Below are 22,173 nucleotides of genomic sequence, written 5' to 3'. Positions count from 1 at the left end.
CGACCTGAGGAAGTCGACGAAGACGAAGCTAGAACGATTCTTTGATTCTCTCGTTCTTTCTTTCGACTTTCCTGTTCGAGACAGAGTTTGAGCTTGGCTCTGGATGAAGATGCCAGAGGGATGGTAAGTTCGATAGGATCCATCCCTCGCTCATCCAATCAATGAAGGACGAGGGAAGGTAGCCAAGCGGCGACCAGAGGGATGGAAAGGCGATGCAGAGAAGGTTGACTAGCCATGATCCATGGACCAGCAGGAAGGCAGTCCCCTGACCAAGTCATGCCCAGACGACCGAAGATCTACAGAAGATCCCAAAGCACGAAGATCCGGAAGTAAAAGTTTCAATTGAGTGGCATGAGCTAATTACAGTCCCCTGTTTTTGTGATTTTCTGCTAACGATCCAGCTCAGCACTTGCGCCCCGGTACCTTTTCTCTCCGATGGCGACTTGGATAAACAAACGAATGCATCTGTATAGCCACAGTGCGAAACAACAAAGTAGATACGAAAAAATAGCACCGAAGAAAAGAAAAAAACCCCCATCAACAAGTAGACAGGATAAACCTAGACTAGTAACCACCCCAGCCAGGTACTCCATTCCCCAGACAAGCCTCCATTCCTCAGAACGAAAGAAAGTCAAAAAACGCCCACAGTCGAGTTCCCCAGTCATCACTCGGACCGACTCCCCTCCAGAAGCTCCGTCTTTGTCGAATCTCACGGATCCCCGAACTCAATCCATCGCTCCAAACGGCCCTGTCCCGAAGGACAAACAGCACCGTAGCGACGTCTGGTTCGACGGTTCCCGAGATGAGAAAGACAAACAGCCCAGAAAGAAACAAGTAGTCGAATCAATGGCGAAGACAAGAACAAACGACCGGCAGGGGAGGAGTGTAGATAAGAATGATAGACAACAAGAGGAACAGAAACGACGAGTACAGAAGAAATAAGAATTTGCAAGAAAACAAAACAGAAAAGTCACAACGTCCGTTCAATCCCAGTACACACTGACTTATCATCAGACCAGAGGGTTGTTCGACAGACCTGTCAATCCCGAGGGAGACGAGCCGAATGACAGTCCCATGCTGGTCGAGAGGAAACGTGATGCACAGAAATCAGACGGGATGAGACACGGACGAAAGAGTACAGAAGAAAAAAATAACATGCATAAGACACGAAACTTGAAAGACGTAGAAATGGAAACAAAGATGCATAGAAGAAGAGCAGCAAGAAAAATGAGCAAGGAAATCCCGATCGCTATGCATCGCTGGTATGGCCCGCAGATTGTACCGTGATGCAGATTCTATGCTCGTGTCGTGTGTCGTGAGATCGTAAGTACGTGGCATCGTAAAAATTTCTCTCTTGTGCCTGGTGAAAACCGAAGCTCTATCTTCCTAGTTTGAATGGTGAGCTTTGTCTCCAAGAAGTTTCAGTCTGGGGCTTCTTACTCTCCAGAGTGCTGAGAATGGCAAAAGCAGCTTTCATCGCAAGGTAAGCCTTACGGTGCTTCTCCAGCCAATTCCCTATAATATTGTCAGAAAGGCTAACAGCGACACATTCGAATTACTTACAAAATTTGTGAGCATCTTCAGGGAAGCAGCGAGTCCTCTGAATCAAGTTGGCCTTTTCCTCTGGACTCAAACGAAGACGAGCCTCCAAGAAGTTATAGCAAGTTTGCTGGGTACTGATACGGAACTCATCGCCACGGCCATCAGGTCGGAAGAAGTTGACCATTGCGGCGACAGTTTTGCTTTGAAAGTTAGTAGAGAAAAGATGCTATTGTCATTGAGATAGACTCACGTCATGTAATATTCTTGCAGACCAGCTCGGAAGATGTAGTGATAACCGAATTTCCTGATGATTCTGGTGAGGTCACCATTGGCCTTCTTTTCGTTGATAAGAAGTTCCTGATGAAACAAGATTCGATTTTCGCCAGTCATAGCACGCTCAATACGAGCATCAAGAATGCTATACAGCTCGATGGGGTGGCCCTCGAGGTCGCCAAGAGAGGGAACGGTGTGATGATCAGAGATGGCATTGAGCACTTCTTTGGCATGACGACGGACAGCAGTATCCAGGTTTTCGCCAAGAAGATTAACTCTATGAGAAGGATGAATCATGAACTCGCCACGAGTAAAGACACTGACTTGCGCCACCAAGCGACACATGTTCCTGTGAGACTGATATGCGACACCAATATAAGTGGCCTGCTCTCTCAGATCAGGAGACATGCTCTCATCTTGGGAGACACGACTCAGATATCTCATGATGGTATCAACGAGAGCCATCGTGAAGGATGTGAGACAATAGGATATGAAAAGGGTAAGGGAGAGGCGTGGGCTTGTTTGGCTTGAAGGTTATTGGTGGGAGAAAGTTAAACTGTAGACAAAGTTGAAAGGACGAGGTGGTGAGGAAGGATGGAAAGAAGAGGAAGAAGATCACAGGAGAGGTGGGTTTTATTTTGGGATCGGGGCGAAGGAACCAGTTAGAGATGGAATAATCCTGTAAATTGAGACCTCCGGTATTCACTGCGGTCGTGTCTAGGCAAACAAAGAAAGGCACCAGCCTCCCACCTTCAGCTGAACCGCAGATTCACTTGCCATGTCCTCTCGGGGCTTTCCATTAATCCTGGCCTTGAGACCCTGGCCTTCGAGACAGTGTCTTTGAGCTACTTTCTCCGTGACTCTCTCCCCCTGTCTCTTCTTTCATCCCTCAAACCTTCCCACTCGGACATGCATGATTTCAATTTCTCTCTTCCCATATCTTTCATATAAACATTCTGTTCTACAAAACCAACAATGGCTGCTGTTCCTATCGCCATGAAGTCAACTGTCGAATCCACCGACAAGCTGACAGAGCTGCTTTGGCAGGACGCTTTGGGCAATCTTCAGTCCACCAACAATGAGGTTCTTCTTCCCATCAACATCGTCGACATGATCGGCCAGTGCAATGTGGACAAAATCAAGGCTCGTCTCGGGTAAGTCCACACGAGGATGAACTTACACAGGCGAAACTAAATGGTTCGACAGCGCTCTCATTGGCGCTCCTGTTGTCGCTTTTGTTGATGAGTCTATCAATGCTCTCCGTGTCATGCGCACTCCGGCTTTTTCAGGAACTGCTATTTCGGTTGCCTGTCACGACAGAACATTGAGATTTGAGCATGAGGCTATTGCATCGGCCACCAACGTGCAGGGAAAGACCGGCATACCAGCGAAACCCGCCAAAGTTCCTCGACCGCCTAATGCGTTTATTCTGTACCGTCAGCATCACCATCCAAAGGTCAAAGAAGCATATCCTGCCTTTTCGAACAACGAAATTTGTAAGCTAATTCCTATTTCATTTGACTTATTGGCGGTTGACTGATAGCACCAGCCGTGATCCTTGGCAAACAGTGGAAGGCTGAAACCGAGGACGTGAAGATGCAATTCCGTCATCAGGCCGAGGATCTGAAAAGAAAACACGCCGAAGAACACCCCGATTACCATTACTCCCCTCGCAAGCCTTCCGAGAGAAAGCGTCGTGCCTCCTCCCGCCAGCATACCAAAACCGGCCAGTCCGCCAAGTCGCCCATATCGACTAATGATGCTTCGGACGCTTCTACTCCCGGCATGTACTCGGAGATGGAGATGCCAATGCCCTTGAACGATGGTCTTGCGGGTATCGACATGATAATGCCAGAGCAGCAGTTTGAGTTCGACCACGAGGCCTTTGACAATCTGCTCCAGCAAGTGCAGGAGGACTACGGCAGGGCCAATCCGTTCTCCGAGAGCTTTGAGTTCTCCGACTTCGTTGCCGACTACTATTGAGCACGAAAATACCTGCTGCTTTCTCATGCCTTTTTCTGCTCTCAAACCGCTTCTAAATGTCTTCCTTCGTTATTCTTTATGGCATTGGCTTGATTTTCCATTCCCCTGTACACATATTTGCATGCGCACTGGTCCAGGACAGTGTATTACGGATGTTTCGACGATTTTCTTTGCGTTATCTGGTTTCTTTTGTCCTTTCTAGTTTACCTCTGCAAGGGTGGTGCTTTTTACGGCGTTCATGATCTGACGAAAGCAAGTCGGAGTTTGGTATTGATGAATACATGCGTGCATGCACAGGTGCTTAATTACATACAATTTATCTACGAGCATGTCGGTCTGTGTGTAGTCTAGGATAGGATAGGATAGTATCGTCTTCTCACAATCAGTAAGGCAAGACTAGACACGAAAGCACCGTCCCTAGACCAATTCTCCTCCCCGGACCTCTCATGCCCTATCCTACCCTCTAGATCACAACAAACCGATTATCAAAAAACAAGGAGGCTGAGACCTCCATCCCCCTCCCCTTTCAGGTCCAAAAAAAAAAAAAAAAAGAAAAGAAAAGAAAAGAAAAGAATTCAGACCCGGAAAGTCCCAGTCGATCCCTCCCAGCCACCCAACAACCAACCCACGTGGAACCAACGCGCAAAGACCCGATGCATGCAGCCGCAATTCCAAAAGCTTGGCCTGTCAATGCAGATGCTACTTTGCAGGATGGAGTTGGGTTCATTACTGCTTGGAAGTTTGGGGCTGTTCGGGGTGGCTATGGGGTGGTTCTTTGGTTGATTGCTGGATCATGGCTTTTGTAGATGTATACAGTATCTGACATGTGCCGCTGTAGAGGCTTGGGGATATTTGTTTGCTGCTCGACAACCTGGTCTTATCAATGCCAGTGTCTTAATCCTGATGCGATGATTCCACTGTAATCTACCATCCACCCATCCAAGGACTTCCTCCTCTACCAAAAAGCCAATCCAGAGACAACCATCCTACGGATTCCAATCGCTCGCCCACATAAACGTCGGACACCGCCACTGCGTGCCCTTCTCTTTATTCCCGCTCGGCCCTAGCGGCCGCGGACAGATCCAGAACGCCCGTCCGCAGTTGATCCCCGGTTTCTTGGTGGTCATGCGAACGCACTCCTCCTGGTGGCCTTCGCATGCGGGTGGCCGCTTCTTGGTGAACAGCTTCGTCCAGTCCTCTTTGCTGGCGATCGGGTCGATCACGGTGTCTGAGTCTGGGGGGTGGGGTGGTGAGGGAGGGATGGAGTCGTTGGGTGGGTTTGGAGTCGGCTTTTGGGGGGTTTTGGGTTTGGAAGGGGAGGATGGGAGGGATGGGTTGTTGGGAGGGCAGTCGGAGGGAGGAGTGGGCTTTGGTTTGAAGAAGCCTTGTAGGGTCTTTTGGCCTGCTGATGGTGCGGACGCGGGCGTGGGGATGGACTTGGTGCGTTTGACGGGCGGAGGCGGATCGGGGCGTTCGGTGCGTTTGCGGACGGTTCCTTTTGGAGACTGAGTCTGGTCCGATATGGATGTCGTCGGGGTCTCGGTGGAAGGTTGCATAGATGTGGATGGGGGTTCTAGTGCCGGCGTGGCCTTTGGCGCGGCGGTGGTCGGCTTTCGCGTGAACATGTCCTTGATGCTTCGTCGTTTGTCGAATTCCGGGATCAGACGCCCGGAGAGAGGGAGGAGGAGTTTGTTGGTGTATTCGATCTGGCGCTCTCCGCGGTGGAAGACGCCCGGGGGGTTCATGAGATCGCGGATGTGGACGTCGGTGCCTTGATGGGTTATGGAATCTTTGAAAACGGCGTAGACCGGACAATGGTCAGATCCCTACATTGAATCGTTAGTCAGGAAGTCATCTCTGGGCTAGGAAGAATCTACCATCAGTCCTTCTTGGATATTCGAATCGCAGAACCACTCCTGCATGTCCAGACTCGACAGAACGTAGTCGATCCGCGATCCATAATTCCCTGGCCGCGCATTGATCCTCTGCTCCCAGCACGTGTACATCCCCCGGCGATCCGGATGAAACGCGCGACAGATATCGTGCAGAACCGGCTGCTCGCGGTCGTCGTCACGAGGGCCGACGACCTTCCCCCCATCCAGCAGCTGATTGAACAAGCGACGCGCCGGCGCCGACACAAACTCGTCGTCCGTGGTGGCGCCCTTCCGGATCGCCTCGGCCGCATGCGCCGCGTCAATCTCCCCTCTGGAGATGTTGATATCGCCGGTGACGAAAACCCGCTTGCCCAGGGCCACCAGATTCCGGATGCGCGCGTCAAATAAGTCCAGGAAGCCGTGGCGAAAGGAATCACGCGTTTCATCGCGATTAGCCGGACAGTAGACCCCGATGAGAACGAAGGCCGGAAACTCCAAGACGACGCAGCGGCCTTCCGAGTCCAGCGTAGCGGCGTCCAGCGCCACCTGCGAGAGTTGCTCCATCGTCGGATACCCGCCAATCTGCTGGTCCTCGGGGAGCTCGCGGAACGGAGTCGACGAGTTCGGCGGACATAGCACGCCCGTGAGACCTTCTTCGGCGCGAATGGGCGCGCAGGTTGCATTGCGAGTGTAGATGACGACTCCCGAGTAGCCTGTCCTTGTTAGTGGGATTCTCGCAACAGCTATGGCCCGAGGCAGGACAGACCTTTCTTGACCCGCGGGAGACTGAAGTAGCAGTCCCATCCGGGGACTAGGACCATGTCATCTCGGAGATCCTTCCGTTGGATCTTGGTCTCCTGGAACACAACGATGTCGGCCTCGAGGATGTCGAACATGGCCTGGACGGATTAGTAAGTGTGTATGGCAACAGGGATGAATTGACGGTACCTCGAAGGTGCGTTTTCCGCGCCATGGCTCATACGAGAACGGGTTTCTAGACACTCAGCCAGACGATCGATGCCAACACCGCGAGACAAGCATACCGAATCCCATTGACTGCGTTGACGATGCGTTAGACACGGGTATAGTCCGTCGGGGACGAGGCGCTTACCGTTCCAGGTGGTGATGCGAAACGCCATGGCGAGAGGGCACAGCAATTGCGCGTATCCCAGCAGTGCACTGCAACGAGGATACCACAGCAGAGCACCACCGCAACACCGGACGCAGGATGACTCTGATGATGATCTTCGTAGCACACGAACATCGCCGAGGACGACGGGAGTCCACGTGACCTGACATCAACGCTGACATAAGCACCGACAGCCAACGGGGATTGGCGGAATGAAATCACGGGGCCGCTAAACCTTCGTTAACCGGAAAGGCGGACGTCCGAGATAATCCCACTCTCTTCACTGACTCCTGCACCGCTGCAACCAGGCAACGTCTGCTCTTCTCCTGCCATTATGTTCCCGCAACGCACCATGCTCCGTCTGGCCCAGCGCTCTGCCCAGCAGACTCGCTCCGCCCCCGTCCGCGCCGCCGTCCAGCGTCGCTTCAACAGCACCGAGGGCACCAAGTTTCCCTGGGCCGCCGACAACGAGTTCAACCGTGAGCGCGAGGCCGTGAAGCACCACGCCGCTGCGACCAGTGGTATGTTTTCCAGATCTTGAATTTGGCAATTGAGCTCCAGTGTGGCGGGAGACCGACCGCACCGCTTGAATTGAGCTAGCTGACGCAATCGTTGGGCCGTGATTAGACCTCTGGCGCAAGCTCTCCATCTAGTACGCCTCCCCCCTCCCTCCGGGCCCTGACGCAATTGACTCCCCCAATTGAGTCCTGTGCACAACGAGCAACCCTCAGAGCAGCTATACTGACCTGTCTAGTGCCGTCATCCCCGCCCTTGTCCTGGGCGGTCTGACCGCCTACAACCTGTGGGAGGAGCACTGGGAGCACTGGGACCACATGCCCCCTCTCGAGGAGCGCACCGAGTACCCCTACCAGAACATCCGGGTGAAGAACTACCCCTGGGGCGACGGTGACAAGGTAAGTTGACCCGGGCCTGAAGTGGCGTGACGTATGCTAATCGTATGATGTTTTCTAGACCATCTTGTAAGTTGAACATGCCATGCTCAATTGCATGGCCATTGAGACGCCGCGAAGATGCCGGGCAATGCGATGCTAATATATTCTCGAACAGCTGGAACAAGACCGTCAACTACCACAACAAGGACAAGGCCACCTAGATCTGTCCTTGATGGATGGGACCATGGCTTCGGATAGTCGTGGCTGTTGGGGGACAATCATGTATATTTATCTTGGGGTCTTGGGGAAAGATACAGGTGCGAGGGGGAAGCTTAGAAAGAGGGAGGGACTGGAGAATGGAGATCGAACACTATCCTGCTTATTGACTGGTTTCTTTTGTCGAGCTAAAATTCAACTGATTGATTTGGTTGTAATCTATGCTATTTAACTACTGTTTGGACTTGGACGGAGGTGAACACCTCGGACACTCTAACATGCGATGTAGTATACAGCCCATCTTGAAACGTCATCAACTCCGCGCCGCCGCCCCCTTCTGCAAATCCAGATACTTCGCCGCATAATCATTCGCCAGGACCAAGTCCCCTGTAAGATGCATGACGGTGGCCTTCTTGGCCATCATCTCGCACTGGCCCTTAATATCCTCGATCTCCTCGAACTGCTCATACGCACAGTCGAGATACTCCAGCGCACGGTTCATATACTCTTTCTTAGCCGGCGAGTTCGCGCTGCCCTGGCCCTGGCCCTGAGCCCACAGTTTCCCGGCAACGCCCATATTCGCATCCACGAGCAGCGAGTACGCCCTCGCCGCCAGGTCGCAGTCATTCGCCTCGAGGACCTGCGGCATGACGCTCTCGACCAGTTCCGCGGCGGCCTCGAACTCCTTCATCCCCAGCAAGACGGCGGCTAGCACGGCGATGGATTCCCAGAGCCCCGGGAGGAGACGGGCGCGGTAGGCGATGCTGGCGGCGCGCATGGCGAGCGAGAACCCGCGCTGCGGCTGGCCGGTCTTCTCGAGGATGGCGGCCTTTAGGCAGAGGAGCTTGACCTGGGCGCCGATGTCGAAGTTGTCGGGGTGCAGGGACTGGGCGGTGGATTCGACGAGGTGCAGGGCGCGGGAGTAGTTGGATTGGCGGATGAGGAAGTCGGTGGTTTGGAAGGCGAGGAGCAGCGAGATGTCGGCGTCTGGGAGCTGGATGGATTCGAGTTGGGAGAGGAGGGAGGTGCAGGCTGTTTTGTTGTCGCTGTTTTCTTGTTAGATGGGGACGGGGGGAGAGGGTGGACTTGGGGGATGATGGCGTACCGGTATATTTGATGTCGGAGTTGGAGGATCCCCGAGAAGAAGGTCCAGTATTGGTTGGCTTTGAGGGGTCGGAGTTTCTCTGGGGCGATCTGGTTCATGAGAAGGGAGACTTCTTTGTAGCGGCCTTGTTGGGAGAGCTGCACGAGGTAAGTAGATGGTTAAGGACGAGGAGGGATGACGGACCAGCTGGCAGTTGCGGAATGTGCTTTTGAGATAATCTTCGAAAGGAGATCGAGTGGCGTAGCATTCGCGGAAGATTTCGTTGCTGAGCCACGAGAGATGCGAGACGCCTGGAAGGTCAGTAAGAATAGCAGAGTCTGGTTGATAGAACGTACCGATCCGCGAATATAGTGCTCCCTGCAGAAGAAGTTGCGGCCCCATGGAGTTCGCCAGGTTCTTGGTGACATTCAGGTGGGAAGCCCGGACGATGTTCTCGATCGAAGCCGCAAGCGACTCTCCCTAGACGTTGTGAGAATCAAACCAGAAGAAACAGGGAAGAGCATACATTTTGCAGCTCGAGCTTAGCTTCGCTGAGCAAGGTGGTACTCAGCAAACTCCACATCTCGGTTTCCTTCGACTTCGCCTTGAGGAACGCCAGCCCCTCCTTTTCGTTGCCCAGCATGCCGGTATTTTGCACGTCCTTCATCTGCTCCGGGAACGCTTTGCCAAAATGATACAGCCAGCTCATGCAGAAGTTCAGACAGTTCATGTCATGGGATTCGCGCGCGATGGATACGGCTTCCTGCATCGCCGAGACCGCCTCGCTGTAGCATCCAAAGTCGGCCTGCAGGATTGCGAGATTCAGCAACGCGTACTGGTACGAGCTGCGGTCCCGGCTGTGCATGGTGTAGTCGAAGTAGCGATGGAGATTGTCAAAAGAGGACGGGTAGTCTCCGGCTCTCCAGGCGTCAAGGAATCTATAAATGTCAACGCCGCTCAGCTTGCGAGGTTGGACACCTACCGGAGATAGTGGACTAGGTTTGGTAGCGTCACGCCCGACATTACGATTTGCTCCAGCTTCGTCTTCATGCCGTCGGGAACTCTCCCTCCCAGTCCTGGAATCGTTAGCAGCTACCATCATGAATGCAAAGCTCGCACGTACTTTGCAATTCTCCGATCTGAAACTCCAGCAGCCGTTCGACATCTTTGGTGCTGACGTACTGTTCCTCCTCGTCGTCATCCTCAATATTCCCATAGGCCACCCGAGCAAGAGGACTACTGGCATCCAAGCCCAGCTCGAGGAGATTGATATCAATGGTAGCCTGCTCCTCTGCGGGATTTCTGCGCGCCCACGCGCGATACGTAGGCAAGCGGTACTTAACAAAGCCCTTCCAGAGCTTGACCGAATCATGAAACTGCAACCTGGTAAACTCCAGCTGGGCTCGTCTCACAAATACACCCAGCGGGGAACATCGCGACAGACGCATTGGGCCGGATTCGGGGGCAAGGCCATTGTCGCGGTCCCGCAGCTGATCCTCGCGCGTCTTGACCAGGACGGCCGAGACGTCGGAGAAGAAAACCTCCAGGGCATCGCACGAGTCGATGGACCAGATCTTTCGCAGGAAGAGATCCCAGATGGAGCGACCGGGGATAGAGGAGGACTGGGCCGACAGGGCGTCCTCGAGGTCTACGATGGACACGGAGGATTGCTTTTCGCCGGCACCCGAGGTGGAATGCGGGTTGCTCGCGTCCAGGGGACTCAGGCAGGACACCAGGAAGGAGAGCACATGGATGACCGATGAGTTGGGCACGACTCCTTCGGTGTAGATGGAGACGAGACACAGCAGGGCGATTTTGGACGGGGTTAGATAGCGACTCATTGTGGATGTAGATGTCGCATTTTTTGCTCTTCAGAGATGAAACGAGGGGGGTGATTATGGGGAGTTGGACAGCATCTGGCGAGTCTTTGGGATAGACAACGCGTCAAGAGGGATGCTTGAACAATTAATTGATGGGAAGGCTCCTGGGGATGCGACGCGATCGAGAAGGTGGGGAGAATTTTGATGGACGATAGCATATATACCATTGTTTACTAACGTTAAGCACATACGACCACAGGGTGAGGAGAACAGGGCTTCCCGTCCGCTCAGCCGTACTTAAGCCTCACGCCGGCCGGTTAGTAGTTGGGTGGGTGACCACCAGCGAATCCCGGCTGTTGTATGTTTTTCTTTCTTCCTTTTTTTATTTTGTTTGATTCCTCTATTGATATGCAGTCTCATGATGCCTGCTTGTAAACAGCAATTTTTGACGCGTGGGTTTCTGCACCGGCAGCGTACAACCCGTATGGTCTCGCTGCTGTGTTGATATAAACTCCACTAATGGCCAGAGTAGATCACTCCAGGCTATATCGATGCCCGCATTGCAGAAAGGTGTTTAAAAAAAACCGTATCCTGCAGGAGCATCTACCCAAGGAACGATGCCCAGCCCAGCGCTGATCTGTTGAGAGTAATAGAATATCACGGCAAGATAAAAGTCCACATTGTATCCACATAGTCTGGTTTATAAATGCCATTGCAGAGGATTCATTCATCTGAGCCCTATCTTTTCTTGCCAACTCCTTGTAGTATGAAGATTCCACCGCCAGTCTTGGGCCACTGCATCACCATATTCCCATCCATGATTAGGATTTCATCCAGCCCAACTTGAAATGTACGCTTTTGTAGGCCGATGACAAAGGTTTGTTTATGTGAGCCTTCGAAACATTTCAAAAACCCAATTTCTTTGTTTAAAGGACAATCTATCGGCCTGAAAAAAAGAACCTTCCCAAGAGCCGCTCGGTACGATGGGGGTTGGGTTTCGGTTGCAACAGCTAGCATTATAGCTCCATCGCTTGTTGTGAGATCATAATCACGATTTGCGAGCTTTTCTACTTAGTTACTGAATGAGTCAGAATGGGCAGAGCACCAAGGCTTACATCAGTACCATGATAGAACAAGGCCCGGCCGTAGGGCCCCAGTTTCATGATTGGAATACAACTGAGTGTTGACTGCTGTTGATGGTTCTGCATGGCATCTTGAACTTCTGCCTTTACCGCGTGAATGAGAGGATCGCTTGCTGGAGTACAATCAATGATTTCGAATCCGCGCTCCTCCATTTGATACTAGCAAAGTGTCGAGCATTGACGAGAATGTCAAGGTGGGTGACCAGGTGCTTCACTCTCATGCGTAAGGTAGCAGATGTGATCATCAGCCTTCGGTGGAATTTGTTGCAGTGAGAAGAGCTATTCGGTACGCAATTTACCCTATTTAACTAGAGTTAGCCCCTATTAGCTCAGTGGTAAAATTGCAATAGAACTGGGTGGCTTACAAGTGCATCGTCCCCTAGGGTAGGTGCCTGTCTGACTCTTGATGGGCCTTCAGTCAGCTGTGCAAAGACCCAAATGCCACGCCTGTTTTCTTTTGATGGGGATTTGTTGGAACCCCGCTATCTTATTCCTTCATTCGTTCTTATCATGGTTTATTATGTATCACCCACCTCTCCATCCTTCCGTTTTGTACAATTTATAAACATAGTCCGGTCCTGCACCCCTTCTACGTTGAATTCCATCCTTAAAGGCTTTAATATTCCCATACCATACTAAACCGATTATGAGTGTCAGGCATTTCTCCAGTACAAGATTGCAAATAGATCAATGCTGATTCTGGTTTTAGAGAGGCGATGATGCGCTGGCTGGTCGGCCAGAGGAGAACCTCCCCAGTCATCGGTTTCCTCCAGTAGCCTATCCACGAAAAGTCTACTTCAAAGGATACTATCTTTCAGTTTACAATCAACAAACTAAAGAATACGCATCACATATTGACAACGATGTCCCCTCCACAGAATACGATTCATATGAAGTTCCGGCTGAATTTACCGTTTACATCCGAGGGGCCAGTGTGTATTTTGCCCAGGAGGAGCACGCTGAGTTTACAGGTCCCCAGGTCGCACTGTAGCTACTGTAGCTACTGCTTAGCATCAGTTATTACCTCGCAATTCAAAATTCTGCATACTATCACTGTCTCTCTTATGATCGTCGACAAATCGAGTATATGAGCATTGGCAGACGACGGAGATGTGCCCGACACTCCCCGAGCCTGGTGTTGGTGACTACTTTGCCGATATTCTCCAGAAAAAAATTGTTCCCCTCTTTTATTTCGTCTCATATTTTCTCTTTTAAACAGGGGAGAGTGTTCGACCAACGAAGTTCTACAACTGGGGAAATCACGAATTACTTAATCTTCCCACCATATGAAATGCTTGTTTGTCTCCCTTGCAATCATCTTGGGATATCCGTGCCGAAAAGATCACCCATGACTTGGAAGCTCACTCTTTCGAGGAGCCAACAGGGATGGTTATAGCTACTCCATCTATGGCCCACTTCGGAAGACAGAAAATACAATCCCGAGACTGGGCCTTGCGGGATCATGATCCTGTTTGCTCATAATAGTTTCGAGAGTAACTTCCACGCACCGACCTGTAGATGTTCAAGACAGACTAACCGAACTTATGATGTAAGTGTACTAACTCCCTCTGTCAATCCTATTCCTTGAAGAAACAAATGCACTCCATCCCAATTTCGGAGACTTACCAGGTAACAGCTACTCGGGTCCGGGATGTTCCCAGATGATCGCAACAAGTCTCACCAACGAGCGCTGTACAAACGATTGCATTTTCTGGCCATCCAGCCCAGAATTGAGCTGTACCTCGGTAGCACAAAGACGTGTCCTTGGACAGACACGGTAGCTGCAGAAAGTCCTGCCTCTCTCTCTGAGGTGGCCTGTACGCTTCGTACAACCGAGCTCTGACAAAGTTGCACCGAAAACTTGGAGTCCAATCAAAAGATCGAGATACTTCGGACCCGACTGAACAAGGCCACTCTAGACTGATCTTCTCGCTTGCAGCGAGAACAAAGAAGCTGGAAGTCGATGACAGCCGCGAATTCCGCAGAAGGCAGTATGACAAGGTTCAGAACACGAGCGACGAAAACCTGGGATATTGGTTCTTGTCGAGCTTCGAACCAATCAGGCAGTGACAATCACGAAGGAACATTTCGAAGTATGCGATCACATGGATCGCATATCGAGCTGAACATAGGAAGCTTTCTCCTCGGATAAATACCATGACAAGACGCCTGCCATCCAGCCCACACCCGGAGCCACAGCCCCATGCACATACCCAACCTACAACATTTCCCAAACAGGAGATAAGATATGATCATCCGCGGACATGAAGTATTCTCCCCCATCCTGCGGGTCGGGGAACTGATCAGCGCCGCCGTCGTGGTGGGCATTCTCGCCGGCTACGAACACCTCGTCCATCGTGGCGACGGGCCCCAATCAGGCCGAATCATATACTCTCTCGTGATAGCGTGCATTACTCTTCTCTTCTCGATCCTCCTCCTGACGCCCTTCCACTGCACGTTCTACTTCTTCGCGCTGGACTTCATCTTCTTCGTATGCTGGATGGTTGGCTTCGGGTTGATGGCCAATGCAAGCCCCCTTCCTCTCCTCCCTCTCCTCCCTGTGCTGCTGGTTAACTAACTCTGCTACAAGCTAACCGCCTCCGACGGATGCGATTCCCGCTGGATCTGGTACAACTGGGGCTACTACTGGGGTGGATATTACGACACGACGCCGCTGGACGAAGTGAGTCCTGTTCTTGTCGGCACAGGGTATTGTCCGCGATGGCGCGCAAACCTGGCTTTTGCTTTTATCGGTGGGATACTGTGGTTGCTGAGTGCTATTCTTGTGAGAGACACTGATAATCCTTCTCCTGGTGGGCTGGTTCGGATTGCTAAAAGAAACAGGGCCTCTACGTGGTTCTGGAATATCCTCGAGGTGGTGGAGATGGACAGGGGAGAACGAAGAGACGACTGCAGAAGGTGACTCGTTTTCAGAGGTATGTTCATGTTCCTACGCTATTCTTTCACTGATTGGTAGGCGTTTGTAAGACCATGCTAATGTTTGATATTCAGAGGACGAGAACCAGTAGCGCAGCCTGAAACTGCACAGACGAATGTTTGATCGTGACTTGTGTTTCTCGGAGGCTTGGAGATCCTGAGCACTAATGGGTTTGGGGTAATGGCTCTGGAATATTCTCAGATTGTAATGATCGTATACTGAGCTTTTCTACTTTATGTAATGATAATGGACGTATTCTTTTTTTTTTTTTTTTTTAATTCAACCGCCGATGGCAGAATAATTTTCGTTTGCTTTTCCGTGGAGAGAGTGCAAGCTCGTGGCGATGAACATACCATGAACAGCAAAAACACGCATGCTAGCTGAATTGGGTCAGGTAGTCTGATCATGGCTGTCAGTACATTGACTTATGCAATTAAAATATGGTGATATAAGCCAAGAGAATGAACTGACCAGCCTTACATAGTACTACGGCATAACTTGCTATATCAGTATGTAGAATTTCCAAGACACAGGATGCTGTCGATTATTCCCGAATCCTGTATGGATTAAGCCGCTTTCCCTTGTTTGATTCACCTCAATGCTTTTCTCTAGTGTCATTCTCCGCTTATGGTTGGGTATCAGCCCCTTTCGATCGCACGATGTCGAAATTGGGGTCCTTTTGTTCTTCCGCCGAGTCGTCGGAAGAAGGCTGACAGGGCCACCAGGTGTCTCTTTGGACCAACCAGTGGCCAAAATGATACGGCCCCACACATTAAATTGGGCATTAGGAGATTGCATTCCATTTCAAGCCTGATCATGTTCCATTTCGGGATGCCGACTCAGAAACTCCAGCCCCAGGGCTGCTATGGTGGTCACCCAACTTCCGCCGATCGGCGGAGTACGCGCCCTTCGCGCGGGACATAAAGCACAAGATTTCCATCCACTCTATTGCAGAATTAATTTGCAGGAGCAGAGCATCTCGTGCGTTACTCTATTTAATAGTTTACGCCTCGCGAAATGGCTCAATCGGATACGGACCTTGCATATTCTGCAAAGGAAGAAAAGAGCGACTCTTCCATCCGCGGAGAGAATGCGTCAACAAGCCCCGATGATTCGGGATCAGGCACGTCAGGATGGATTCTCTTGATGACAGTGGTAGCTCTGGCTTTGAGCATGTTTCTTGTGAGAATTACATCCCACCCCTTCTTTGTCTGCGTATTGCTAATGCTGTGGAAGGTCTCTCTTGATATGGTGCGTCCTTACCTCCCTCGATCGATTGATGCTATCGTCGCCAAGTGAATACTAATGTCGCCGACCTTTCCCTAGACGATCGTTGCGACGGCTATACCGAAGATAACAGATGAGTTTGGTGGAATTGAATTGGTGGGCTGGTATGGGTCGGCGTTTTTCATCACGCTGGGAAGTTTCCAGGCGTCGTGGGGAAAGACATACAAGTATTTCCCTCTGAAGCCGGCCTTTCTGGTGGCGATTGTTCTCTTCGAGGTGGGCAGTTTGATGTGTGGTGAGCAATATCCCTGGAAATTGGTTTGCTGCTGAAGTCGGTTACTCACGCATGGCAGGCGTGGCTCGGAACAATACGACCTTGATCGTTGGACGCGCTATTACCGGCCTCGGAGGTGCTGGAATCTCGTCGGGAGCGTTTACCATCATCGCTCTGTCGGCGCCTCCTAAGCAGAGACCAGCGTATATCGGCATTTTGGGAGCGTCGTACGGAATCGCCGCGGCGGTCGGTCCTCTCCTCGGAGGTGCCTTCACAAGCCACGTTTCCTGGCGATGGTGCTTCTACATTAATCTCCCCATTGGAGGTGTCGCGGGAGGAATCATCCTTCTGTTGTACCGCGCGCCTCCACCACTACCATTCCTAGGCGAGCCACTGCGGGAGAAATTGCTGCAGCTGGACTTTCCAGGAACGATGCTCCTTGTCGGGGCTATGGTTTGCTATGTGTTGGCTCTAGAGTGGGGTGGAATCTCGCGACCGTGGAGTGACTCAACCGTTATAGGAACGCTGGTCGGCTTCGGTGTGCTGCTGCTCAGCTATATGCTGGTGCAATGGTATCAGAAAGATCGGGCGGCGATGATCGGCCGCTTACTGCGTGAGAGAAACGTGTTTATCGCGATGATCTATATCCACCTGCTAGCCGGTACCTTTTTCCTGCTGGTGTATTACCTGCCCATTTACTTTCAGGTCATTTCTGGCGTGTCTGCGGCCGATAGTGGAGTTCGCAATCTTCCTTTGATTCTTGCTCAGAGTGTCGCTACCGTCTCGTCTGGTCTTGTTCTGAGTCGCGTCGGATACGCAGCCCCGTTTCTCCTTTCCGGAGCGGCGATCACGGCGATAGGCTCGGGACTCTTGTACACCCTCAAAGTTGGCTCAGGCTCCGGGGAATGGATTGGATTCCAAATCCTGACAGGTCTCGGTGTCGGATGGTGCTTCCAGGTGCCAGTCGTCACCGCGCAAGCTGCAGTGTCGCCGGAGGATCTGCCCTCGGTCACCTCGATGGTCTTGAGTATGCCTCTCCCTTTCATTATGCACTGTTCTCAGCTAATAAATTGATAGCGGTTCAAACTATCGGCGGCGCAATCTTCGTTTCGGCTGGCCAATCGGCCCTTTCAAATGTCCTGCTACGCGTTTTGCCCCGTGAATCCCCCGATCTCGATCCTTTGCAGGTCGTGACCACCGGCGCGACCGAGTTACGGGCAACCTTTCCTTCGGACCAGATTCCGGGAATCCTCACAGCATATATGGAAGGAATTAAGGCGGCCTTCATCATTGCGACGGTTGCATCCAGTTTAGCGACCGTGGTTTGTCTTGGTAGTCGATGGAAAAAGCTCTCAACCTCAGCCACCGCGGCAGTAGCAGCTTGAGGTGCGAAACAACATCGGCTTGATTGAGCTTGTGACTTGAAATACTGTAATAGTAACAGTCTTAATGCAAATGTTTTTTTTTTTTCTTTTTCGTTTTTTGAATAAGGGTGTGGCGTACTTTCGCAGCATCTTTTGACTGGATGAGGCACCATGAGACCATGAGCATGAATGTAGAGAAACAGCTGTCCATGGCCTGAGTTGAATGTCTGGCGCAGTTATTAGGCAACTAGGGCGTGGGCTAGGCATTTTATATGGCGATTTACCATTTAACGGCTGTTAGATAAATCCCCAGTCCCAGCCACCGCTGAAGTCGGCCAAAAATGGAGACTGTGTCAAGGAGGGATCCGTAGACCAAAGTTCGGAGATCAACTCTGGCCCAGCCTCTACGCCGGGAAAGAAGTTGATGTCATCTAATCGAACAGAGCCTGGATCGGGAGGAATTACTTCCTGCGAAGATGCCGTCTGAGTCCCCTCGACTACATTGGGCGCGATTTGTAGCAGACGACTGGAATCAGGTGCATCACTCGAGTTGATCCTACGGTCTAGAAAGACCGTCCCAAAATACGGAATGACCAGCTTGAGGCGATTGGATTCCTCTTCGGGGTTTCTCTCAGCGCCATTTGAAGAAGTATCCGTTCGGCCAGACGAGAGATTCTTGAGGGTTTGCAAGACACTCAGGGCCCGTGACGCAACCTCGTCAGGCTGTGCCTGCGCCAGTTGTTCCAGAATATCCATGACCTTATTAGCCGGCTCCCAGTCCTCTGGAGTAGGTTTTTGTCGATTCTCCGACCCCAGCAGGTTGATCAAAAGGGTCACGGCCGCAGTGAAGGCTTGAAAATCCAGCGACTTGCAACAAAAGCTCTGCCCTGTAAGACTTCGGATGGCTATGTAGCATGTGATCATATGTCTGGATGCTTCTAAACAACTCTGCCGACTATACTCATATCGCTTATGTGTGCTCGAATCAAGCATAAGCGGCAGGTGTAGCCATGCTGTTAGCTGGAAGTGCCACATCTGGGTCATTAACTTGGCGTAGCATTGGGCAAGCTCCGGCGTTTTAGCGGACGGATCAATCCCGTCGGTGTTGATTGTTGTTGGATCAATATCCCCGAGTTCGGCGTCAATTGTTTGCGTCTTTCGCATCATGTCTGGTGAGTAGGTAGGAAATGTCTGGTTTCGTTCAATGATCGAGCCGGCCGCTACGAAAAGCCTGTTCATGTGAGGTGTTTCAATGTTTTGTGAAGCGGATTGCTGATCGAGAGCACCATCGCCAACACCGTGGCACATTCCCAGCATGAGCGAAAGATAGCGGTCGGCGAAGACAATGTGTCTCCAGATGCCTTTCGCACGTGCTAAAGATGTCGAGCCCTCTTGCGACGCCGGAGTCGGTCGATGAAGCCCCATAAGTTGGGCTACATTCTGGGCGTGTCGATAAGACAGCCAGGCACGTCGGAGCTTGCCATCGTTGTTATAAAAGACACCTTGTAGAACCAAACACTCCAGTCCATCGACATTCCGGATCATGGAATTGTGCGAGCAGATCGACGTTGTAACCAAAGCGATACATTGCTGCGTAAACTGCAATGGTGAGCAGGGAAGACCGAGGGAGCTAGTGTCATATCTTGGTGGCAGTTGTTGAAGACAGACAATAACCCACAGCAGCGCTTTTGCAATGACTACGGGGTGGCTTTTACGAAGAGCAGCCACCGGTTTAGAGAGCAATGATTTCTCTTCGTCCCCAAAGCACTGCACTCGAATGAGCCACCAAGAGTTGTTCTCATCCGCTAGCTTGTTTACTGTGGTTTGAGACGGCAAAAAAGCCAGCAAGTTCGCCCGCAGATTCTGCACCTCTGGGTCAGCTATGTCGTTCCGAGAGCTTTGATGCTGAGTGTCTGGTTGGTGTGAACCAAGCTGCAGCATAAGTTAATAAATTGCGCGCTTCAATGGATCCGAAACAACCAACCACGGTGTTATTGAACAGCGACAATACGGGTGCGTTCTCATGAGCTGAAGGGGTTATAGCCGGCGGGCTAGCACCTCTATTATTGTGGTCCACCAGGGATGGCGACGGTTGCCGATCGCAGGCATCTCCATTGCCCATTCGTTGTAGAACTTTTTCCAACAGCGATTCCACGCGGGTCATTCTCTCGATAAGAGACCCGCGATCTGATTCACGCGGATTTTCTGGCTCTGGCAGGTCCTGACTTCGACAGACGGACCCACGGGATTGGCATTCTCTGCAAGTCAGGTCGCCACTGTTTGCGAAGTGGCAGCGCACTTTCCGATGTTTACCTACTTGGTGTCAGAGACCGACCATTGCAGCGAAGAAATCAGGGACAGATACATTCCCAGCAACTGCGGGTCCCCTTTCGGACCTTCTTTCGTGGGGGCTGCCCAGGCGAGTCATCGGGATTGGAAGTCATATCCCTCTTCGGGTTGGCTGGAAGATTCTATAGAGCTGGCAATGGAATGTACATACCTTAAGGTAGGCAAAGGGGACAACAGACGCATCGGCGATGGACGCGGGCTGGTCATGTGTGCGCTAGGCCCGATTCGATTCGACACCTGAGGCAGACACCGTGACCTGCCCTTCCTTCCCTTTTCGTCTCTTTGCATTGATCCAACTTCTTGTCGCTTTCTTGACTCCCTCGAGATACTGGAGGTCGTTCCTCTTCTACTTATCTATCTTTTGGTTGCTACTATGAATCACAATTTGGTACCTCGATCGACCACTGTTGATGCTCCATATGTGATGATATATTTTAGGAAACCGAGAATGCCCATTTGTATTTTCGAGGAAAGTTGCCTGGTAGCCTCCGTTATCTTGAGCAATTGCGATCAACATGACATCTCTGAGAATAGCCGACGCTGACATCTCCGATTGCTCAGAAGAGCTGACTAGAGAAGTGAGAGTGACATTTCACAATGATTTGGAGAACAGCACGCGGTTGACCCGGATGCAACAGGCGGCTACGGATTTTCGACCGGTGAACAAGAACGAGTAGAAACAGGTCAGAAATTGGTTCAAAGAACTGGCATGCTTCGGGCCGATCTCTTTTGGCTCACGGCGAGCATGGCAGACCGAAGCCTAAATAAGTACGACTGGATGAACGAAACCACTGGTTTAAAATACTACTACTTCGCGGTCCAACGGCTAGCGATTGACCTCAACAGTTTGAATCATGTTGGCCACTCCCTTGACACAATTATACGAACCCTCTGGGACTCCCGTGTCTGCGCAGCCCTCCCTCATCGAGAGGGATAGGCAGCTGATGCCGACGTTGACCCAAGACCACCCACCCGCATCGCTTTTTGTCCCCGACATCCACCCCAACGTCATTGCGGTCTCTACTGAAGTCAACGAGTACTTTCTACAGCGATGGCCCTTCCGGAATGATGCCGAACGGGCCAAGTTTCGCGCCGCCGGCTTTTCGCGCATGACGTGCTTATACTTCCCCAGGGCGTTGCAAGATCGGATCCCGTTTGCGTGTCGCCTAGTCACTCTTCTTTTCTTGGTTGACGGCATGTCCCCTTCTTGTTTGACTGTGTGACTGCTCGCTGACTGGGGGTTCATGAATTGAGATCTTCTCGAAGAAATCTCGCTACAAGAGGGGTCCGAGTACAACGAGAGACTCATCGCCATCTCCCGCGGAGATATCTCACCGGACCGCACAGTCCCCGTTCAAGCCATCACCCATGAGGTCTGGGAAGACATGAGAGCCTGCGACAAGGTCCTGGCAGATGACCTCCTCGAGCATGTATCCATTTTCATGCGCGCTCAGACGGAGAAGGCCCGCCTCACGATATGTGAATTGGGGAAATACTTGAACTATCGTGAACGGGATGTTGGGCAAGGGTAGGCCATTGTATCATCCTTCTGTTTACCGGACGGTTCTATGAGCTAACACCCGAAATTCAAAGTCTACTTTCGGCACTTCTGCGCTTCACGATGAAGCTGCATCTCAGCGATACCGAGCGGCGCCAGGCGGCTCCCATCGAACGCAACTGTGCTAAACACATTGCGATTTTAAACGATATCTACAGCTGGCGCAAGGAACAGCTCGCATCACAGAACATCCACCAGGAAGGCGCGGCTGTCTGTTCGGCAGTCCAAGTCCTGTCCAACGAGGCGACGCTAGGGTTCGCAGCGGCGCAGCGAGTACTGTGGGCGATGTGTCGCGAGTATGAATTGGTGTACCGGCAGCTAGTGCAAGAGGCAACCCCTGGCAGCAGTGATAGTCTCCACAAGTACTTGCGGGGACTTGAGTATCAAATGAGTGGCAACGAGCGGTGGAGCGAATCGACCCCTCGCTACCACGGTTGATAGCTACCTGGTCTCATGGCAACATTAAGTTTTGACCACGGCCTGACATTCTCCACCATGTCTTGACCC

The 22,173-nt window shown here is 51.7% G+C and overlaps 11 protein-coding genes across 11 annotated transcripts; 6 read left to right on the top strand and 5 right to left on the bottom strand.

Moving 5' to 3' along the window:
• The first annotated feature begins 322 nt into the window (after positions 1 to 322).
• On the top strand, positions 323 to 1,160 carry P170DRAFT_82841 (uncharacterized protein). The gene has a single exon (XM_024855402.1). It carries the CDS (start codon positions 436 to 438, stop codon positions 940 to 942), a length of 507 nt encoding a protein of 168 aa, XP_024706981.1. The 5' UTR covers positions 323 to 435; the 3' UTR covers positions 943 to 1,160.
• P170DRAFT_82848 (uncharacterized protein) lies at positions 1,025 to 1,473 on the bottom strand. Its single transcript, XM_024855403.1, has 2 exons — positions 1,441 to 1,473; positions 1,025 to 1,386 (listed from the first exon to the last, which is right to left on the bottom strand). The coding sequence occupies exon 2, from the start codon at positions 1,336 to 1,338 to the stop codon at positions 1,108 to 1,110; it is 231 nt and encodes a 76-aa protein (XP_024706980.1). The 5' UTR covers positions 1,339 to 1,386; positions 1,441 to 1,473; the 3' UTR covers positions 1,025 to 1,107.
• On the bottom strand, positions 1,379 to 2,280 carry MAT1-2-4 (putative mating locus protein; the record flags this gene model as incomplete). Its single annotated transcript, XM_024847457.1, has 4 exons — positions 1,379 to 1,386; positions 1,441 to 1,515; positions 1,564 to 1,742; positions 1,793 to 2,280. 4 exons carry the CDS (start codon positions 2,278 to 2,280, stop codon positions 1,379 to 1,381), a joined length of 750 nt encoding a protein of 249 aa, XP_024706979.1.
• Positions 2,281 to 2,790: 510 nt separating this feature from the next.
• On the top strand, positions 2,791 to 3,798 carry P170DRAFT_349471 (HMG-box domain-containing protein; the record flags this gene model as incomplete). The annotated part of the gene is made up of 3 exons (XM_024843739.1): positions 2,791 to 2,969; positions 3,022 to 3,311; positions 3,365 to 3,798. The coding sequence occupies 3 exons, from the start codon at positions 2,791 to 2,793 to the stop codon at positions 3,796 to 3,798; spliced, it is 903 nt and encodes a 300-aa protein (XP_024706978.1).
• Positions 3,799 to 4,389: 591 nt separating this feature from the next.
• On the bottom strand, positions 4,390 to 6,900 carry P170DRAFT_461838 (DNA-(apurinic or apyrimidinic site) lyase APN2). The gene is made up of 6 exons (XM_024852067.1): positions 6,784 to 6,900; positions 6,716 to 6,728; positions 6,621 to 6,666; positions 6,439 to 6,571; positions 5,676 to 6,385; positions 4,390 to 5,624 (listed from the first exon to the last, which is right to left on the bottom strand). Exons 1-6 carry the CDS (start codon positions 6,809 to 6,811, stop codon positions 4,785 to 4,787), a joined length of 1,770 nt encoding a protein of 589 aa, XP_024706977.1. The 5' UTR covers positions 6,812 to 6,900; the 3' UTR covers positions 4,390 to 4,784.
• A 166-nt stretch (positions 6,901 to 7,066) lies between these two features.
• P170DRAFT_461837 (cytochrome c oxidase subunit VIa) lies at positions 7,067 to 8,012 on the top strand. Its single transcript, XM_024852066.1, has 5 exons — positions 7,067 to 7,322; positions 7,429 to 7,453; positions 7,556 to 7,715; positions 7,774 to 7,781; positions 7,870 to 8,012. The coding sequence occupies exons 1-5, from the start codon at positions 7,136 to 7,138 to the stop codon at positions 7,913 to 7,915; spliced, it is 426 nt and encodes a 141-aa protein (XP_024706976.1). The 5' UTR covers positions 7,067 to 7,135; the 3' UTR covers positions 7,916 to 8,012.
• A 108-nt stretch (positions 8,013 to 8,120) lies between these two features.
• Positions 8,121 to 10,979, bottom strand: P170DRAFT_453296 (putative anaphase-promoting complex subunit Apc5). Its single transcript, XM_024851354.1, has 7 exons — positions 10,118 to 10,979; positions 9,977 to 10,070; positions 9,521 to 9,932; positions 9,351 to 9,474; positions 9,199 to 9,305; positions 9,016 to 9,152; positions 8,121 to 8,956 (listed from the first exon to the last, which is right to left on the bottom strand). Exons 1-7 carry the CDS (start codon positions 10,833 to 10,835, stop codon positions 8,224 to 8,226), a joined length of 2,325 nt encoding a protein of 774 aa, XP_024706975.1. The 5' UTR covers positions 10,836 to 10,979; the 3' UTR covers positions 8,121 to 8,223.
• A 3,204-nt stretch (positions 10,980 to 14,183) lies between these two features.
• Positions 14,184 to 15,017, top strand: P170DRAFT_506619 (MARVEL domain-containing protein; the record flags this gene model as incomplete). The annotated part of the gene is made up of 4 exons (XM_024854406.1): positions 14,184 to 14,483; positions 14,547 to 14,741; positions 14,801 to 14,892; positions 14,969 to 15,017. The coding sequence occupies exons 1-4, from the start codon at positions 14,205 to 14,207 to the stop codon at positions 15,015 to 15,017; spliced, it is 615 nt and encodes a 204-aa protein (XP_024706974.1). The 5' UTR covers positions 14,184 to 14,204.
• An 894-nt stretch (positions 15,018 to 15,911) lies between these two features.
• P170DRAFT_461834 (MDR family MFS transporter) lies at positions 15,912 to 17,845 on the top strand (the record flags this gene model as incomplete). The annotated part of the gene is made up of 5 exons (XM_024852065.1): positions 15,912 to 16,145; positions 16,221 to 16,416; positions 16,475 to 17,422; positions 17,473 to 17,717; positions 17,840 to 17,845. 5 exons carry the CDS (start codon positions 15,912 to 15,914, stop codon positions 17,843 to 17,845), a joined length of 1,629 nt encoding a protein of 542 aa, XP_024706973.1.
• Positions 17,846 to 18,056: 211 nt separating this feature from the next.
• Positions 18,057 to 20,214, bottom strand: P170DRAFT_487885 (fungal specific transcription factor domain-containing protein; the record flags this gene model as incomplete). Its single annotated transcript, XM_024853966.1, has 2 exons — positions 19,744 to 20,214; positions 18,057 to 19,691 (listed from the first exon to the last, which is right to left on the bottom strand). The coding sequence occupies exons 1-2, from the start codon at positions 19,921 to 19,923 to the stop codon at positions 18,057 to 18,059; spliced, it is 1,815 nt and encodes a 604-aa protein (XP_024706972.1). The 5' UTR covers positions 19,924 to 20,214.
• Positions 20,215 to 20,623: 409 nt separating this feature from the next.
• P170DRAFT_453294 (terpenoid synthase) lies at positions 20,624 to 22,104 on the top strand (the record flags this gene model as incomplete). The annotated part of the gene is made up of 4 exons (XM_024851353.1): positions 20,624 to 20,686; positions 21,023 to 21,302; positions 21,363 to 21,636; positions 21,702 to 22,104. The coding sequence occupies 4 exons, from the start codon at positions 20,624 to 20,626 to the stop codon at positions 22,102 to 22,104; spliced, it is 1,020 nt and encodes a 339-aa protein (XP_024706971.1).
• Between the last annotated feature and the right edge of the window lie 69 nt (positions 22,105 to 22,173).

This window comes from Aspergillus steynii, assembly GCF_002849105.1.
Source record: "Aspergillus steynii IBT 23096 chromosome Unknown P170scaffold_2, whole genome shotgun sequence".
NCBI classification, from domain to species: Eukaryota; Fungi; Ascomycota; class Eurotiomycetes; order Eurotiales; family Aspergillaceae; genus Aspergillus; species Aspergillus steynii.
Note: the sequence above shows the minus strand (reverse complement) of the source record. Positions and strands in the feature narration are given on the sequence as shown.

Excerpts from the sequence above, each read along its gene's own strand:
- P170DRAFT_82841 (XM_024855402.1), top strand. The coding sequence starts at position 436 with ATGGCGACTTGGATAAACAAACGAATGCATCTGTATAGCCACAGTGCG.
- P170DRAFT_82848 (XM_024855403.1), bottom strand. The coding sequence starts at position 1,338 with ATGCCACGTACTTACGATCTCACGACACACGACACGAGCATAGAATCT.
- P170DRAFT_461838 (XM_024852067.1), bottom strand. The coding sequence starts at position 6,811 with ATGGCGTTTCGCATCACCACCTGGAACG. Across the intron at positions 6,386-6,438 it reads TCTCCCGCGGGTCAAGAAAG|GCTACTCGGGAGTCGTCATC; the intron begins GTCTGTCCTGCC and ends TAACAAGGACAG. Across the intron at positions 5,625-5,675 it reads ATATCCAAGAAGGACTGATG|GGATCTGACCATTGTCCGGT; the intron begins GTAGATTCTTCC and ends GATTCAATGTAG.
- P170DRAFT_461837 (XM_024852066.1), top strand. The coding sequence starts at position 7,136 with ATGTTCCCGCAACGCACCATGCTCCGTCTGGCCCAGCGCTCTGCCCAG. Across the intron at positions 7,323-7,428 it reads CCACGCCGCTGCGACCAGTG|ACCTCTGGCGCAAGCTCTCC; the intron begins GTATGTTTTCCA and ends GGCCGTGATTAG. Across the intron at positions 7,454-7,555 it reads TGGCGCAAGCTCTCCATCTA|TGCCGTCATCCCCGCCCTTG; the intron begins GTACGCCTCCCC and ends TGACCTGTCTAG.
- P170DRAFT_453296 (XM_024851354.1), bottom strand. The coding sequence starts at position 10,835 with ATGAGTCGCTATCTAACCCCGTCCAAAATCGCCCTGCTGTGTCTCGTC. Across the intron at positions 9,475-9,520 it reads CTAAGCTCGAGCTGCAAAAT|GGAGAGTCGCTTGCGGCTTC; the intron begins GTATGCTCTTCC and ends CACAACGTCTAG. Across the intron at positions 8,957-9,015 it reads CTCCGACATCAAATATACCG|CGACAACAAAACAGCCTGCA; the intron begins GTACGCCATCAT and ends ACAAGAAAACAG.